The following is an 18,824-nucleotide window of genomic DNA, read 5'->3' as shown; positions in this document are numbered from 1 at the left end:
GCAATTGATCTTCAACTGGCAAGGCCAGCAATATACCTTTACTGTCCTACCTCAGGGGTATATCAACTCTCTAGCTTTGTTTCATAATCATATTTAGAGAGACCTTGATTGCTTTTCAATTCTGTAAGATATCACACTGGTCCATTACATTGATGTCATTGTGCTGATTGGATCCAGTGAGCAAGAAGTAACAAACACACTTGACTCATTGGTGAGACATTTGCATGCCAGAGGATGGGAAATAAATCCAACCAAAATGCGGGGTTCTTCTAGTTCAGTAAAATTTCTAGGGGTCTAGTGATGTGGGGCCTGTTGAGATATTCCTTCTCTGGTCAAGGATAAGTTGCTGCATTTGGCCCCTCCTACAACCAAGAAAGAGGCACAATGCCTAGTGGGCCTATTTGGATTATGAAGGCGACACATTCCTCATTTAGGTGTGTTACTCTGTCCCCTTTATTGAGTGACCTATAAGGCTACCAATTGTGAATGGAGTCCAGAACAAGAGAAGGCTCTACAACAGGTTCAGGCTGCTGTGCGAGGCTCTTCTGCCATTTGGACCATATGACCCAGCAGATCCAATGTTGCTTGAGGTGTTAGTGGCACATAGGGCTGCTGTTTGGAGCCTTTGGCAGGCACCCCTAGGTGAATCCTCTAGGATTTTGGAGCAAGGCCCTGCCATCTTCTGCAGATAACTATTCTTCTTTTGAGAGTTAGCTCTTGGCCTGTTACTGGGCTTTGGTGGAAATGGAACATTTAATCATAGGTCATCCAGTCACCATGTGACCTGAACTGCCTGTCATGAACTGAGTGCTTTCTGACCTGTCTAGCATACAGTGGGTCATGCACAACAGCATTGCATCATCATTGCACCAGCCTGCACCAATGGCCTCATGGGGAGTTGCCTATGATCAATTGACAGAGGAAGACTAGGGCCTGGTTCACAGATGGTTCTGCATGATATCCAGCCACCATCCAAAAGTGGACAGCTGTAGCACTACAGCCCCTTTCTAGGACATCTCTGAAGGACAGCAGTAAAGGGAAATCTTCCCACTGGGGAGAACTTTGAGCAGTGCACCTAGTTGTGCACTTTGCATGGAAGGAGAAATGGCCAAATGTGCAATTAGATACTGATTCAGTGATTTCTCCCACTTACATCTTTTCTTCTTCCTTTGGGTTTAATTTGCTTTTCTTTTGCTAGTTTTTAAGGTGGAGGTTTATAATACTGATTTGAGACTTGGCTAAAATAAGCATTTAATATTGTAAATTTCCCTTCAAGCATTACTCTAGCTGTGTTTCCACAGCTACCAATTTTGACAAATTTATTTTCATTTAAATAAAATATTTTCTAATTGTCATTATGATTTTTTTTGTATATAGTTATGGAAAAGTGTTGTTTAATTTCCAAACACTTGGGGATTTTCCAAACATCTTTCCTTTCTTACTTCTAATTTAATTCCAATGCGGTCAGATAGTTTTTTTTTTTTTTTTTTTTTTGAGACAGAAACTTAGTCTGTCACCCAGGTTGGAGCGCAGTGGCATGATCTCCGTTCACTGCAACGTCTGCCTCCCAGGATCAAGAGATTCTCATGCCTCAGCCTCCTGAGTAGTTAGGACTACAGTTGTGGGGACCATCATCCCCAGCTATTTTTTTCTGTATTTTAGTAGAGATGGAGTTTTGCCATATTGGCCAGGCTGCTCTTGATCTCCTGGCCTCAAGTTATTCACCCGCCTCAGCCTCCCAAAGTGCTCGGATTACAGGTGTAAGCCACCATGTCCAGCCTGAGAACATACTTAATAAGATTTCAGTTCTTTTATGTTTCTTGGTGAATGTTCTAGGTGCCTTGAAAATAATATATATTTTGCTGTTGTTAGGTAGAATGTTCTATAAATGTTCATTAGATCAATTAGTTGATAGTGTTGTCAGTCTTCTCTGTCCTTAATGATTTTTTTTTTTTTGGTGTAATTATTCTGTCAAATACTGAACGAACAATCTTTTAAAGCTTCTAAAACTGTTATTGTAACCATTCCATATTCTTTCCTAAACATGCCTTCCCTGGGCAGGGCCTGTAGTAGAGCAGGCACCAGCCAAGCAATAAAATATTAGTGTCCTTCTTTGGCTGACCCCCCAAATTTAGCCATATTTTATGATTTTATGGGAAATTGTTCACTTTGGTTTTCAAGAATAAAGAGAAGGGGATTTTTTTTTTCTTTACAAAGTTAGTGTTCCTCTGAAAGATTACTTTTTGGCCAGGTGCAGTGACTCATACCTTTAATTCCAAGAATTTGAGAAGGCAAGGTGGGAGGATGCCAGAAGTTCAAGACTAGCTTGGGGAACATAGTGAGACCTCATTTCTACAAAAAAAAAATTAACCAAGCATGGTGGCACATGCCTGTAATGCCAGCAATTCAGGAGGTTGAGGCTGCAATGAGCTGTGATTATACCACTATACTCCAGCCTAGGCAACAGAGTGAGACCCTGCTTCAAAAAAAGGAAAGATGATTTTTCTGTCATCTCCTGGTCCCCTTTTAAACTGAAGTGTCAAGGGAGAGATTGCTGCCCCAAATAGCTGAATTTCAAATATTGGGTACTTTACTGTTTTTGTTTCCAGTAATCAGGTCCTGGTGATAACTACAGGGAGAAATAGAAAAAAATCCTATTAAATAAGTTGTAGTTGCATGAAACTGAATTACTAAATCAGTTCATTATGTTCTCCTTAAAATTATTTACTGTAATTTCTTAAGATTGCTCACTGAGGAGATACTGTTTAGGCCAAACTGGTGGTGTCCCAGCTGAGGCTCATCCCAAAATCCCAAACTGTTTGTTTAATATCATGGAGTAAAATAATGATTTTAACAGAAGCAAAGGCCAGTATTGCACAATATCACATTACCAGTACCAAAAAGTAGAAACATATTTAGTTCTCTTGGCTGTGTTTAACTTAACAAAACACTCTTGTTTGAGGACTCATACAATGATGCAATGTTCTGACCTAAGAGAGCATCTGGCCATTTCCTCTGAGCCTAAGTAAGAGGAATCTTAGCTATTTTTGTTTGTTTTCCTTGAGTGTGACTCTTTGACAAGTAGGCCTCTTTTGAGTGGAAAGGAAAAGGCTGGTTAGGTTTTAAATTATAAATGAATGTGGAGGAGGAGAAATAGGATTAACATTGGTTGACCTAATACAAGCTTGTGCTAAGGACTTGAGGCCATTTTCTTATTCCATCTTCTCAAGATCCCTGTCTAAGTGATATACTGGCCCCATTTTATAGGCAAAGAGACTGAGGTTCAGAGAGGAATGAAGTCCCATAGCTGGAAGAAATTGAAATAAAACCAGGATCTCTCTAGTACCAAAGTTTATGCTCTTTGTTGCCCATCATGCTTCTATTAATATGGAGGCCCAACACAAAAGTAACCTATAATCCATGGCTGCTTTGTGGTTTCTGGAATGCTCCTACTTAAAGGTAATTGGCAGTTGAGTCAACAAAAATGTCATATTTTTCTTTAGATTCACTGTGTTAGGGAAGCTTTGATCATGTCATGTACCTTAAGCAGAACCTGAGTATTTTTGTCTGGATAAATTCAATGTTGTACAATACCGACCTCTCTTTGGACTATAGCCTTTGCAAATATTAGGCTCAATATCAGGATTGAACAGTGAGCAGCAGCTTAGGGCCTCAGCCTAGGCAAGGAGGGAAGACTAGGAAAGTCCAAAGATTGGTAAAGAGAAAGCTTACAGGCAGGGAGGCAACTGCAGGTATCAGAATTCAGGATAAAACAGTCCTTATGGGTCTCAGATATTACAGACCCAAAAGGTCTTGCTGTGGGAGAAAAATCATGCAAAGAAATAATCTAAAGTCCAGGTGGTCAGTTACTATGCATCATATCCAAATGCTGCTATCTCATAGGCAATTGGAAGCACAGTTGGCTTGCAACTCAGGAAAGATATCTGGTCTGGAGAGTTATCCGTCAATCAAGGGGCAGCTAAAACCCGGGGAGCTGATGATCTTGGGCAGGTAATTGTGGAAGGCAATGTGGAGTGAGGAATGAAGAGGATCAGGGGTCTGACAGTCCTTGATGTCTGTTAACTACTCCTTCCTGAACCTGCAGCAGGCTTCCGCCTGTTCTGAACACTTCCTATCCATCCTGTTAGTTAAGGGAAGGGAGGACCTACCTTAAATAGTATGAGATGACTGAACGTACAACAGCCAACACCAGTAGGATGAGATTGGCAGCGGTTTATTAGTCACATATACATACACAGTGGGGAAAGAGCATCCCCACATGCCATGCAGGGCCACATAGGGCAGAGTGAACCAGCAGAGGTTGTGGTAGGCTAAATTGAGCTTAGAGTTTTGTCTGTTCATGGAACTGGACATTCTAATTATTGAATTGACACTGTATTTACAACTTAATATGATAGTAGGACTGTCTATTACTTTAGAATGAGTGGAAAAGTGTAAGAGGGAGGAATTGAATAAAGGGATGGAGGAAGACAACTAATGTTTAATTACCAACTATGCTTCAAGATTTTCAAATGTACCAATTATATTTCTAACCTGTATTTCCATATTATGATTCCATTGTCAGTTCACACTCAACCTGTCCCAACAAACTCATTATCTCCTTCACACTAACTTCTGTTTCCCATCTCTTCATTTCTGTTTCTGACAGCATCATTCTCTCAAGCAATACTCCTGCCTCAGCCTCCCAAAGTGCTGGGATAATAGGCATGAGCCACCATGCCTGGCTTCTAAAAGTTTTATGGAATTCTATAGAATTCTTGTGTCTGTGTTGATGAAAAACATTGGTCTGTAGTTTTCTTAGAAAACTCATAGTTTTGCCTCATAGAAAAATTCAATAAATCTTCCTCCTCTTCAGTTTTTTTGGAAGAGTTTGTGTAGAATTTATATTATTTCTTTCTTAAGTGTTTGGAAGAATTCACTAATGAAGGTTCAAGTTTTCTTATGAGTCTTTAAGCTTTACATTTGATATCCTTAGTAGATAGAGGCCTATTCATGTTTTCTATTTCTTCTTGAGTGAATCTTGGTAGTTTATGCCTTTCAAAGAATTTGTCTGTTTTCATTAGGGTTGTCAAATTTATCGATGTAGTGTTGCCTATAATATTTCCATCTTACTATTTTTAATATTTTTAGAATCTCTACTATGTCAAGTCTCTTATTTTTGATAATGGTAATTGGTATCCTCTTTTTTTTTCCTGATCAGTCTGGACAAAATTTATCAATTTTATTGCTTTTTCTTCAATATATAGCTTTTGATTTTTCTATTTTTCTGACCTATTTAATACTATAAATTAATAATTTATAAATATCATAAATTATTATAAAATATTATTTAATATTATAATAGAAATTATTATAAAATATAAATTAATATTTATAATATAATTTTTATAAATTATATATATAAATTATAATATAAATTTATTTATATAAATTAATATTATAATTTATAAATAAATTTATATAAATTTATAAAATAATTTATTATCAGTCTTTCTTTCATTTTTATTATTAAATGTTTTTATATTTATAATGTAATATTTGTGCCCTTATAAAAGAGACTCCAGAGAGGTAGGTAGCTACTCTGGCCATGTGAGATTATAACCAAAAGATGCTATCTGGGAAAAAGGTCCTCAGTGAATCTGCCAGTGCTTTGATCTTGGGTTTCCCAGCCTCCAGGACTGTGAGAAATAAGTTTCTGTTGTTTATAAGCTATCCAGTTAATTTTGTCATCGTGGCCTGAATGAACTAAGATGAATGTGAAATAATTTATGTAACCTATTTATATGTTAAGAAGTATAAGTAAATGCCTATTTGTTTTATAGATTAATACCTGCCAGATTTAATCTTTCTGATTTTTGCCCCCTACTTTATCTCTCAGAAAATAAATTCTTTTAAAGTTTTGGAGTCATTTGATTATCTTTCTGTATTTTAATTGTACCTAAGAAAAACTGTTCTCCTTATCAATCAGGTTTGTTTGTTTTTCTAAGCTACTTTCACTGAGTGCTTGCTATGTGCCAGGAAATTCTTATCAGTGTCCTAAGAAGCAGATGTGGGCTGGGCTCAGTGGCTGATGCCTGTAATTCCAGCACTTTGGGAGGCCCAGGCGAGTGGATCACCCGAGGTCAGGAGTTCAAGACCAGCCTGGCCAACATGGTGATGCAAACCCTGTTTCTACTAAAAATACAAAAATTAGCTGGCGTGGTGGCTGAGTCTATAATCCCAGCTACTTAGGAGGCTGAGGCAGGAGAAACACTTGAAGCCAGGAGGTAAGCTGAGATCCCACCACTGCGCTCCAGCCTGGGTGACAAGGCAAGACTCGGTCTCAAAAAAAAAAAAAAGCAGGTGTTACCATCATCTCTTCTATGGGTTAAATTTGCTTTAAGTCACATTCAACAGAAAACCCAACAGTAGCTTAAGCAGACATGGGTTTATTTTTTTCTCTCAACAACAAGTTTGGAGATAGTACTACAAGATTGATATGGCAGCTCTCCAATGTCACATGTGACCTGGTATCTTACATTAGGTTCTCCAGGAGCAGATCCTGAGTTAAGGATTATGATAATGTGATTTACTAAGGAAATGTTTCCAAGAAATTCTGATAAGGCAGTCAGGGCAGGGCAGGGCAAGTCAGGCAGGGAAGAACAGGAATCTAAGTAAGAATGTGATCTCATGTTAAAGTGCTGCACAGGGCAGATTCAGCATGAGCTCCATGCCATAATTTTTGAGTGAAATTAAGACAGAGGTATTCTACCCAAGAACTGAGGAGTTGGGCTTTCAAAAGCCTTGTGAGGCTGGTGGGAGTAATACAAACTCATAGACATTTTCATTTCTCTGTGCATGGGGGCAAAGCAGCATCAGTACCACAAAGGCAATCCTTGCAAGAGCTGCCAGTGCTGGATATTGAAAGAATATGGAAGATGGTGGTGTTATGGACGTGTGGCACATGTGGAAATGATATAAAATAATCCAATATAAAGCAATCCAAGGGAATTTGGGAGAGCACCAATATTGTCTGCCATACCAAGATTCTTTCATCTTTCCCTCCTGCCATTTTTTTTTTTTTTTTTTGGATATAGAGTCTTGCTTTGTCGCCCAGGCTAGAGTGCAGTGGCGCGATCTCAGCTTACTACAACCTCCGCCTCCCAGGTTCAAGTGATTTTCCTGCCTCAGCCTCCCTTGTAGCTGGGATTACAGACATGCACCACCACATTTGGCTAATTTTATATTTTTAGTAGAGATGGGGTTTCACCATGTTAGCCAGGCCGGTCTTTAACTCCTAACCTCTAGTGATCTGCCTGCCTCAGCCTCCCAAAATGTTGGGATTACAGGTGTGACCCTAACCTGGCCCCTGCTGCTGTTTTTAATGTGTAGGCCTTTGTTCCCCATGCTCATCACCTTATGGTCAGAAGTTGGCTACTCTGCATTCAATGTCCTATCTATGGCTCAGGTAGGAAGAGAAGAAGAGGTAAAAGACTGAAAAATGGCATGCCAGTCAAATATGCCTTCTTAAAATAAGTTTTTCTTAAACAATTATTCTGCTTACATTTTATTTACCAGAACTATGCCGACTGGTTATCCCATCTAGCTGTGTGGAAATCTGGGAAAGAGTGTATTTTTAGTTGTGTGCACTGTTGTCTGGTAAAAATATGAGGGTCTGTTGGTAAGCAGTAGGGTGGTGGTTGTGGATATTAGGTAGAAAATTACAGTATTTGGTACTGCCTATTTACAGAGGAGAAATAGATATTGAGAGAGGTTACTTACCTTGCCAAAGTTGCACAGCCTATAGAGTAGCAAACCAACCCTGTTCTTAATATACTGGACACTGATTCACACAATCTCTTTGTGGGAGCATCCTCTGTGCTAGGGATTGTAATTAAACTTGAACAAGTGTTTCATCTTTGTATTAGTCAGGGTTCTCCAGAGGAGAGAACCAGGTTACACACACACACACACACACACACACACACACACACACGTGAGTTTATTAAGGAGAATTGGCTCACATGATTACAAGGTGAAGTCCCCAAATAGGTCATCTACAAGTTGGGGTAAAAGAGAAGCTGGTAGAGTGGCTCAGTCCAAGTCTGAAAACTCAAATCCAGGGAGGCTGACAGTATGGCCCTCAGTCTGAGGCCAAAGGCCCAAGACCCCCTGGGAGGCCACTGGTGCAAGTCTCAGAGTCCAAAAGCTGAAGAACTTAGAGTCTGATGTCCAAGGACAAGAGGAGAGGAAGCAGGTGCCTGCAAAGGGAAGAGAGAGTGAGAAGACTAAGCAAGCAAGTTTATCACTCTTCCTTCCTTCTACTTTGTTCTAGTTGTGCTGGTAGTTGATTGAATGGTGCCCACCCACACTGAGGGTGGTTCTTCCTTTCCCAGTCCATTGACTCAAAAGTCATTCTTGGCAGGCCATGGTGCCTCAGCCTGTAATCTCAGCATTTTTGGAGGCCAAGGCAGGTGAATCACTTGAGCCCAGGAGTTTGAGACCAGCCTGGGCAACATAGTGAAACCCTGGGTCTACAAAAAATTACAAATATTAGGTGGATGTGGTGGCATGCGCCTGTAGTTCCAGCTACCTGGGAGGCTGAGATGGAAGTATCACTTGAACCTGGGAGGCTGAGGTTGCAGTGAGTCAAGATTGCTCAAATGTACTCCAGCCTAGGTGACAGAGTGAGAACCTGTCTCAAAAACAAACATGTCAGTCTCCTTTGGCAACACTCTCACAGACATACCCAGAAACAACGCTTTATCAGCCATCTAGGCATACCTCAATCCAGTCAAGTCGACACCTAATATTAACCATCACAGTCATCTTGGCACTTCAGCAGGAAATAATTCATTGATTCTCTCTCTACCAACTTGCATTCACTTTCTTTTTTTGATTTATTTTCTCAGATTCCTAAGTCTTTATACCCAATCCTGACCACTAAAGGGGTTAAAACAACTGAATTTACCCCTTTTACTTAAGACCTTCATGAAGAACCTGCATAACATGTCATTGAGAATGGATATAAGAATAGATCAGAGTGGGTGTTAGAGCATGGGGATAGGCAAAATTCAGTTTTATTTCTTTCCCTGATGACAAACCCACACTAATCTTTCTCACCTTTGTATAACTGTACTGCAGAGTTGGAGTTATAATACATATGGTACATGTTTTAATTTCCATGTGAACAAGGAGGATGGCTTAGGTTTCTTTTGTGCTGTCATGGTGCCTAGCAAAGTCCCATACGTATGGCACCTATCTGATGTATGCCTGCTAGAAGATGAAATTTCAGGGCTGTATAGGCTTATACTTGAAGGGAGAAGGAGTTTTGGGACAAGCCTACTACTCCAACCCCCACTGGAGTACAGCAGTTGAAGATTTCTTTTTTTTTTAAATTAATTTATTTTGTAACTTTTGTTTTAGTTTTGAGGGTATATGTAAAGGTTTGTTACATAGGTAAACTCATGTTATGGGAGTTTGTTGTACTGGTTATTTCATCACCCAGGAATTAAGCTCAGTACCCAGTAGTTATCTTTTCTGTTCAACTTCTTCCTCCCACCCTCCACCCTCAGGTAGACCCCAGTGTCTGTTGTTTCCTTCTTTTTATTCATAAGTTCATAATGACCTCCAGCTCCATCCATATTCCTACAAAAGACATGATCTCGTTCTTTTTTATGACCGCATAGTGTTCTAGTGTATATAAGTACCACATTTTCTTTATCCAGTCTGTCTCTGATGGACATTTAGGTTGATTTCATGTCTTTGCTATTGTGAATAGTACTGTAATGAGCATTTGTATGCATGTATGTTCATGGTAGAATAATTTGTATTCCTATTCCTCTGAGTATATACCCAGTAATGGGATTGCAGCTGAAGATGTCCATCCATCATGAAATTTCTCAGCACAAGGCACAAAGATTGAAATTATGTTTTGGCTTATTTTGTTCTGCAAGAGTAGAGATTATGAATAAATTGTTTTAGATTTAAATCAAGCTGCTGTTTTTAAATTAGATTGACAATTTTCTTTCCCAATTACCCCTGAATCTCAAGTCTTAACTTATTTTTTCCCAATTTTCAGTCATTTTACTCATTCAAATAAAATTTTCTTGACAATATTTCAAGATATTCAGTAAATACATAAAACCTAAAGAATATAAATAAAATGAGGAAAAAGTAAGTTTTGGCAAAGTTATCCTTTCTGATACAATGAAATGAATAAATTATTTCCAGTAATGTGCATTTGGATCATCAAAACACATGCAGGTAAGTGACAAAAATGCCACCACACACACATTTGAATATTTTAATCAAATTACACTGACTATAATGATGGTGGAAATTATTTTTTTGAAAAGGAAAATTAAACACAAAACAAATGAGCTGAGTTGAAAGTTATTTTAATAAGGCATCAGAATTATCAGATCAAGGTTCTGATGCAGGTACATGTTGGTTGTTTGATCCTGAGTAAAAGTCACTAAACACCCACTAGGATGGGCACTGACTATACAAAGGTGAAAAAGACACAATCTCTTCTCTTCAAACTATTACTTAGTTATGAATCACCAAAATTACCGGGTAATGACCTACTCCGGATACCAACATTGGTAGATTAGAGTATGCTTACTTTCACTTAAGAATTTCAGAATATTGAGTCATCGTATGATAAAATCATTATAGTCTCACATACTTTTGGAAAATATAGTTTATTCAAGAATATAAACAATGTAGTAGATATATTTGGCTATTTAATAATCATTTTATGTTTGTCATACAGAGGCACATATCAATAATGTTTCTCAGAAGGGATACATATTCTGCTTTTATTTTTATCTCTTTTCTAATAATTATTGACAAAACAATGAAGCAAAGATATATTGTTTTACAATTGTAATGCCTGTGTACAGTAATTCTCAGTCTCTTTTATATTCTACCAGCTCTTACATCTAATAGGTCTCAATAAGTTAGAAATGTAAAAGTACATACTTTCAGAAAAGGTCATATTTCATAAATATTTTATTACTATGTTAGTCATTTATCATAAGTATTAAGTCTAAGAAAAATTATAATAGAAATTGCTAAGACTTTAAAATAAACAAAAACTATTCATTTAGTAGTTAAAATGTTATTATATAGTTGAGTATAAATTTTATTGCTCTGTTGACAGTAAAAGACAAAGATGTTTAACAAAAAATATCGCCATTCATAGGTTTATCTAAAATTCTGCAACAAATGAAGAATAAAGGTTTTAGCATCCAGAGGTCAGGTGATATAGAAATGAAGTTCGGGGAGTGCAAAAGATGTATCAAGGACGTGGTTAAAAGAAATGAAAAGAGACAGAGGTCAAATGAATATTCTACAAATAGCAGGGTTATCAGGAAGCTGGACAACAGAAAGACTTGTGCACATGGGAAACAAGGATTAGAAGCAACTTTGCCCAATGTGACAGTGAGTATATTAAAAGACATAGATCCCTGGGAGCCAGGGTCAGAAGGGATGGTAGGCCATGGACATGAGGGACAGTGAGTTACTGAAATTTTAATGTTAATTCAGTGTCTCATCTAGGCTCTGGTAGGTTAGAGGATTTCTGGCCTTACCATGGTAGTTGGATTATATGGCACCTGGATGCTCTAAAACATGTTGTGGCTCAGTACTTTTTTTTTTTTTAAGTTTTGGTGTGTTAGGTATTCCCAATAAATGAAATTTTATGTCTGAACTAAAATTTACTTCGCTTCCTAATGTAAGAATGTCTTGCTTAAAGTAAACTCAATAAATAAAAATCAGAATTTAAAAAATTAATTAGAGATGAAGTTATTCACTTTACAAATATTGGATTTATCTTTCTTAATTTTTCAATTATCTTTACTTTTTCACACATTTATGTTACCTGCCTTGGCTGTGGGCCTTTGAAGTTCCATATCCCCTGACAGTAAAGGAGAGCTGATGTGAGTGTTACCTAAGACATCTACAAAAAAACTGGGTATTTTATTTCAGTTGAAAAAATGATAATTCTATAAAGCATCTGGTCTTCCTTTTACTAGCAGCTCTAGTGTTTGAGCCTACTGTTTGAAACTGGGGAAAATTATTTCTCTAAGTAGGTCTTTAAAATGGATCCCTGCCTACAGAGAGACTTGAACTATGGCTCTTACTCTCCTCAGTGGTCTTAGCTCTAAATGTGAAGTTCTTTCCGGACTGAAAGTAAAAAAAGTAAAGTTCAGACTGTATCTCTTTAGAATGTTGACAGTTTCTTTACCAATATCCTATTTAATATACTGATACTTGTATTGAATATGCAGTTTTACAGGGGGAAATTTAAAAAAGAAGGATTAGAAAAAATATTTTTATACATAATAAGGAAAACATTCCACAGCATGCTAAGCACTCTTCATTTCCCTTAGGTGTCACCTGCCTCTTTATCTTTCATCCCTTCTGCAGTGGTAGCATTTGGGTACCAAAGCCAAGACCCACAAGTTTCCATCAACTAACTTTTAGAGAGCTTAAACAAGATATTTTCACTACACAAATTCTCAGAACAGTCTACTTTAATCAGAGCAAGATGATTATCCTTTACACCTATAAACACTCCAGGATCAGTCTTGCATTCAAATGAAACACAGTTGTAGGGCATATTATGAAGGATAAAGAAGGCTTGGTCTGGCAGTGGTTTTTCACACTTATGGAGCTGAGGAAACGAGAGAAAGCAATCCGTATGTGAATGGGAAGTTCAGAGTCAACTTTACCTGTCTGTATTGGAAACTAAAGGGGAATACTTATTTATGACTTGATATTTCTAGCAAGTTTGCTTAATCAGTAGTGGAGAGAAGAGGGGAGAAATGAGTAGAGGTGTGGGGGTGATCAAATCAGAATTTGATCTGATTCACCGACAGCTGATAGAGAGGCAGTATGGATTGGGGTGACTGGATCTGGATGCAGTAGTTCTGGATTTGTACCCTTCATTTGATGTATGCTATCTCTGAGACCTTGGGCATGTTGCTTTATCTCTCAAGCCTCATTTTTAAAGTCTAGCCAGTTTTTAAAATCAGTCAATCCCCAAAATACCTACAGACATATGAGTAAATATAAATGATTATTATTTTGAGGCACTAAGCTTTGGAATGATTTGTTACACAGCAACATTTGAGCAATACAACAACTCCATTGTAGAGTTACTGTATTAAATAAAATAATAGTTGAGAAACATTTAGCACAATGCTTGCTATATAATAGAGCTCAGTCTAAGTAGCCCTCTTATTGAGTAGTTTTACATGCCAAACACTAGATTATATATGCTTAGGAATGTTTTGGTTAGGAAGATGCTGGTTACCATCCACCATTTACGTTAATAAGGCCTTACATGGCTGTGTTAGTTAGCTTTATAATTTTGTGTATTTATATAATTTATCTTCTATATTATGCTCTTCTGTTTTCTTCCATGCCTCTACCTTTGGCTTGTTTGTCAAGATGGTTATAATTACACATCATGACCAATATAATAATGCCATTTACTAACTAAAGAAGAGTATGCAATGAATCCTATGTTCAGAATGTAGATGTTAGGTTATTTATAAATCTTGGCACACGGAAATGCTTATGACCTCTCTTAAGCAGGCTCAGAACAGAACATTTTTTTTTTGTATTTGTTTAAGAAAACGATATTATACAAAGAAATGTTTCCTAGAGGAACATAATAGTTCCTAAAGCCAAACAGAAAGGATTTGAGATCATTCTATATAACAGTGCTTCTCAAACTTTAAGGCACATATGAATTTCCTGAAGATTTCTTAAAATGCAGAATCCAATTTATTTCTGGGGGGCCTGGAATCCGGTATTTCTAACAACCTCCCAGGTGATGCTGTACTGCTGGTGGAGAGCAGATTTTCAGTAGTAAAGCCATACATGCCACTTTCCTCCCTTCCTTACCCTAGAAGCAAGTCATTTGTAGTAAGTGATTGTGCTTTATGTACAACAGGATAAAAAAAAACTTCTTCTGCAAAATACCCCAACACCCAATTCTAAACAAATGGGTAGAGTCATTCATGAGAGTTCCATAATCATATATGTATATTTACCTCCACAGAGTGCTCCTTGTTGTTGGCATGCAACCAGAAGTCTTTTATAGGACTCAGGGCTACCATTAACATCTTACCGTCAACACCATCACCTTATAATTAAGAAATTATAAATGATAAAATTAAGAACTGTAGCTCATCTTTATTTAAATGAATTTAATACCCAGGAAAAGAGTCTAAGATGTTATATAACAATTACTTCATTCACTAACAGGTCTCTTAGAAATATTTGAACCCAAATTCAAGAGTCACTCATAAGTAGAGAGTACTTATAAACCAGAGAGAAATTAGTTTTCTTATATGCTTTTTAATTGGAGAATTGTGACCCTAATGCGTACTTCTCTGGGCATCAGCTTTACTTTTTGCATGTAAAGCCACTCATAGTGTCCCCCAATATTTACTCCTCTTTTGGGATAGTAATAGGACATTCCCCAGCTTGCTTTCTTATGCCTAAGTATAGTATTACAACTGAGTTCTGTCCAATGTGAGATGAGAGGAACTGTTAGGTCCAATATCTAGGTTGTACCCTTAAAGGGAAATAGAATGCATGCATCTGTTTTCTCTGTCCTGATAACTGGGCATTGTCACATTCCTAAGTACTCTTGAACCATGTAGATAGATGTTGGCAGAACCACAAGATAGAAGGAGATGGTCCCTGGACAGCTTGTTGAGCAGAACTCCCATTTCAGCCTTGGTTAAGACAGATAGAAAGTTTTCTCTAGCATAAGCCACTCTTGTTTTGGATCTCTATTAAGCATAGCTAAAACTTTACCCTAACGATTAAGCTATAAAATGGATGGGAATACATCCTCTGAGAATCTAAGTTTTATCATGAGCTTGTGTTGGAGATAACCTTCTGTGACTATCTTCTTTTCCCATGGGGCATTTTGGATTTATCTTTACCCCATACTTAATATTTCAAGCACTATAGCTACCCAGCCCTCCAAATTACCTGATTCATTTGAGGAGCATTGAGACTCATAGTAACTCAGTAACACTTTGTCTGAAAGAGAAGGCATAAAATCCCTCTGGTGAGATACAATTTTATTAAGTTTTTGGTTCTAACACATATATAACATAAGAAAAATCCTCCCCTTTTATTATATGTCAATAAAAGCAAAACTTATGTGGTTTTGAGAAAGATCTCAAAAATGCATGAATATGCTCTGATGAATTCTCCAGTATAGTTGTTATTAAAATATTTTTCATAGTATTGGCATAAAGGTTGTACTTTGGTGATATTATTAAAACTAGAAAGATCTAGTGGATAATTTAGTGATAGTGAATACTGTCGTCCCTCTTTCTGTCTTTCACAATAGATACCATATTTCAATGTCAGCGTTCTTCTCTGATGAACCTGACGAAGCTTCTGAATCCTTCTTAACATAGAAGTGGATTCAGGCAACCACTGCCAGTGCATTAGAGTTAGCACACAGTTAACAAAAGTTAGTTTGCCATATCTAACTTAATCCATTGTTTAAAGTTTGGTAGATTTAGTTTTATTAAAATATTTCACTTTTATTAGTCATTATTATATCATTATAGAAAAACAAACTATTCTACCTTTTTCTTCATCTTTTTTCAAGTCTTCAACATATATCTCATAACTCTCATCCTCCAAAGCAAAAATAATGGATTGATCATTGTATGTGCTTAGGGAAGTAAGAGATTCTGTAATAGGTGAAATACCTGTTGTTAAGAATTCAAAAACTTGTCAGGCACAATTATTTTGGCAACCTTTTTAAAAAATGCTCAAAAAACATCTTTGCAATTTGAGTTGTATTTTGTATGTCACTGTTGGGTAGATGAAAGCCTTTTGCAGAAGCTTTACATAGCTCAAAATCTGAGATGTGCCCCTTGAAAGGGATTAAAGGTACTAGTTTCCTGCACAAAGGCCCTGGGAGGCCGTATGAGTGTGCTTATGGGAGGGTTTGGTGGGAAAAAGATGATGGAAAGTAACAGACATTGCCTGAGGAAATTTTCACTTTATGACACCCCGTGTTCTGAGGACTGTGGTAAAGATAGACTGTATTTTGATAGACATGGATAAATAGATGTTCATCTATTAAGTATGGAGTTACCCAGAAGTTTCTGACAGTCTTGGAGAATGCAGGTATGAGGCTGTTCTCTCCTCTGGCTAAATAACAGGGACACAGTGCAGTGCTCCCAACTTTTAAGAAGTGTCAAAATATATATAGAAAATGATAATATTTTTGTACCCTGCTGAAGTAAACTGGAGCAGATTTAGGGACTACCTACATGGGGCCTGGAAAAAAATATGATACAAAATATTAAGAGGAATGTTACATACTGAATTTGTACATGAACTTCTAAAGTAAATGATTTAGAAATACTTAATGAGAAACTTAAGTGTTGCTTCTGGGAATTTAGGACATTTATAGCAGGAATAATGCTTAAAATGGCAACTGTAAGTTCCAGGTAAAGTTTTTTTTTTGCTGTTTGTTTCTGAGATGGAGTCTCACTCTTGTTGCCCAGGCTAGGGTGCCCAGGCATAATCTCCACTCATGGCAATGTTTTCCAGGGTTCAAGTCATTCTCGTCCTCAGACTCACAAGTAGCTGGGATTACAGGTGCACACCACCATGACTGGCTAATTTTTGTATTTTTAGTAGATACAAGGTTTTGCTATGTTGGCCAGGCTGGTGTCAGACTCCTGACCTCAGGTGATCTGCCTGCCTCAGCCTCCCAAAGTGCTGGGATTACAGGCATGAGCCACCACACCTGGCCAAGTTTTTTTTTTAAATGATGATCTCTTCACTTCTTAATAGTCACATCAACTTGGGACCTTGTATAAGAAAGTGATAAAATTTAAAACCATCTGAACTACTACCTAAAATGTATAAAGCATTAGAATTATATTTAAAAATATAATAGTTCCTTTCTTTCATGGTCAAACTGTTGAAATTTGGGGGGCGGGGGAAATGTGTTTTGTTCCCAAAGAATAATATATTTTTACCAAAACTAATGTCTATGAGATTCCAATCCATAGCAACCATTTCACAATAATGATGGAGTGCTAACTAGAGAATGCCTGTACATTATTAGATCAGCTGCCTTGCCTTGTTAGATGGACACATCAGTTGCAAATGGACAAAAGTTTCTGGAACATGCTAAAGACATAGATTTGGGACTGCTACCTGGAGTAGCACTTTCCAGGGTCCTGTGTCATATCTCCCTCCTCACTCCCACATCACCTCTGTAACCAGTCATACCTGGGATACTTGCAGCATGAAGTGCTTTAGTATATTTCTGGACTGCTGATATATCAAAGGTAAAGCACTTCATGGTAGATTGCTGTTGACAGGCAGTGAATACCAGATGTTCTTTGTGCTTTCTACCTGCAGAACAGATGGGGTTAGGGGTGGACTATCAGTCCCCACTTTGCACAAACATCCCTTTGAAGATTCCCAGTTAAGGCTGCTTGCTGAGAGTAGTGATTGACTGCAGGGCTTTGGCCATCTCATGGTCCAAATGGATCAGTACCTCCTGGTACCCTTATACCTCAGTAGGGCACACTTGTCAGAGATCAGGAGGAAGAAAACTAGTCACCCAGAGTCTCAACACCCAAAAGGCAAACACTATTAACACTTAAACCTACTTCCTTTAAATTTAAAAAAAAAAACCTTAAAATATTGTGAACATATTTGCACATAATTTTGTATCTTCTGTTTTCACTTAACATTATAACATAACCATTTCTCTCATGCTATTGAAAATTCTTTATATGCTCTTTTAAAAAATAGCTAAAAAGCAGTTCATCATCCTATTTTCCAAAAAGAACCTTGAAGTGAGGAAAAATAATTGCATATTTAAATGTGGTAAGTGAAGGCAAATAGACACCTATCATTATTGCCAGAGAATTACAGTTCCTCTTACCTGTTTTTAGTGAAGGTCTTTTGGTGGTTTCTCTCCTAAAGTAAGAGGCCTCCTTTTTTATTGTAAGGCCAGAGCGGAGCTTCATAAAGTACACATGGCAAACTTCTTTGGCCTTCTGTTGGGATTCTAAACAATTGAAAAACTTGTGAGACTGTTTCATTACATTCATCTTTATCCTTTTACAAACCCTGAGTGTAGCAGACCAAGAAAGCAAGTACAGGTTCACAGTATCTTACCAGAAACCCTTGGGGCCAGCTGTGTTTCAAAATTTTGAGTTTTTTTAGATTTTTAGGATTATAATGTAGGACATATAACTATATATACATAGCATCCCAGAAGGGAGATTAATTTTTTTTAATCCCACAATCAAGATTAATTAATTTTATATTGAAACATAGGAAAATTTATACAAAGTGAAATAAAGACCTCATGTTAGTTCACATCAGGAGTTAACTGAGAAATGAGTTTAGGTCGTATTTTGCTGCCAAATAAGTTATAAAAAACTTTAGGTCTTTAGAAAAAAATTTTGATTTTCAGAATTGCATATGAGGGAGTGTGAACCTATATCCAACATATATCAATCTTTGCCTAATTGAGGGGGATCTTTTACTCATACAAAACGTGCAATCTCTTCTCCTTATCTAGAATACGCTTAATTTTGGAGGGATGGCTGAAGTCTACAAAGGTTATTAGTAATAAAATAACTACCATTTACTAGGTGTCTATAGTAGGCCAAACACTGTGCTAATAATTTTACCCAGAAATTCTTCATCATAATGTTACAAGATAGGCATTATTGTACCAATTTTACAGATGATAATCTGAGGCTCTCAGGAGTCATGACACTTGCCCAAGATTA

At 37.3% G+C, this 18,824-nt stretch overlaps 2 protein-coding genes across 8 annotated transcripts in view; one reads left to right on the top strand and one right to left on the bottom strand.

Moving 5' to 3' along the window:
- LOC108590293 (uncharacterized) overlaps nt 1–18,824 on the top strand; it is a 249,681-nt gene that overhangs the window by 75,837 nt on the left and 155,020 nt on the right. The gene's annotated exons all lie outside the window — the stretch shown is intronic.
- The window catches only part of IL33 (interleukin 33), a 49,362-nt gene continuing 38,521 nt past the window's right edge, over nt 7,984–18,824 (bottom strand). For 2 of the 6 annotated variants that reach the window (XM_002742918.7, XM_017973505.4), the window contains exons 3-8: nt 17,966–18,091; nt 17,302–17,427; nt 15,633–15,758; nt 15,022–15,072; nt 14,070–14,161; nt 10,691–12,682 (exon numbers count right to left, since the gene is read on the bottom strand). In XM_002742918.7, coding sequence (XP_002742964.1) covers nt 12,482–12,682; nt 14,070–14,161; nt 15,022–15,072; nt 15,633–15,758; nt 17,302–17,427; nt 17,966–18,091 — 722 coding nt within the window. In that variant the 3' untranslated portion in view covers nt 10,691–12,481. Of the gene's footprint in view, nt 8,262–10,690; nt 13,922–14,069; nt 14,162–15,021; nt 15,073–15,632; nt 15,759–17,301; nt 17,428–17,965; nt 18,092–18,824 lie in introns of those variants that run through there. The other 4 variants (XM_008996708.5, XM_017973508.4, XM_054256050.2 and 1 more) reach the window with 4 other exon arrangements.

This window comes from Callithrix jacchus, chromosome 1 (genome assembly GCF_049354715.1).
Source record: "Callithrix jacchus isolate 240 chromosome 1, calJac240_pri, whole genome shotgun sequence".
Taxonomy (NCBI): Eukaryota; Metazoa; Chordata; class Mammalia; order Primates; family Cebidae; genus Callithrix; species Callithrix jacchus.
Note: the sequence above shows the minus strand (reverse complement) of the source record. Positions and strands in the feature narration are given on the sequence as shown.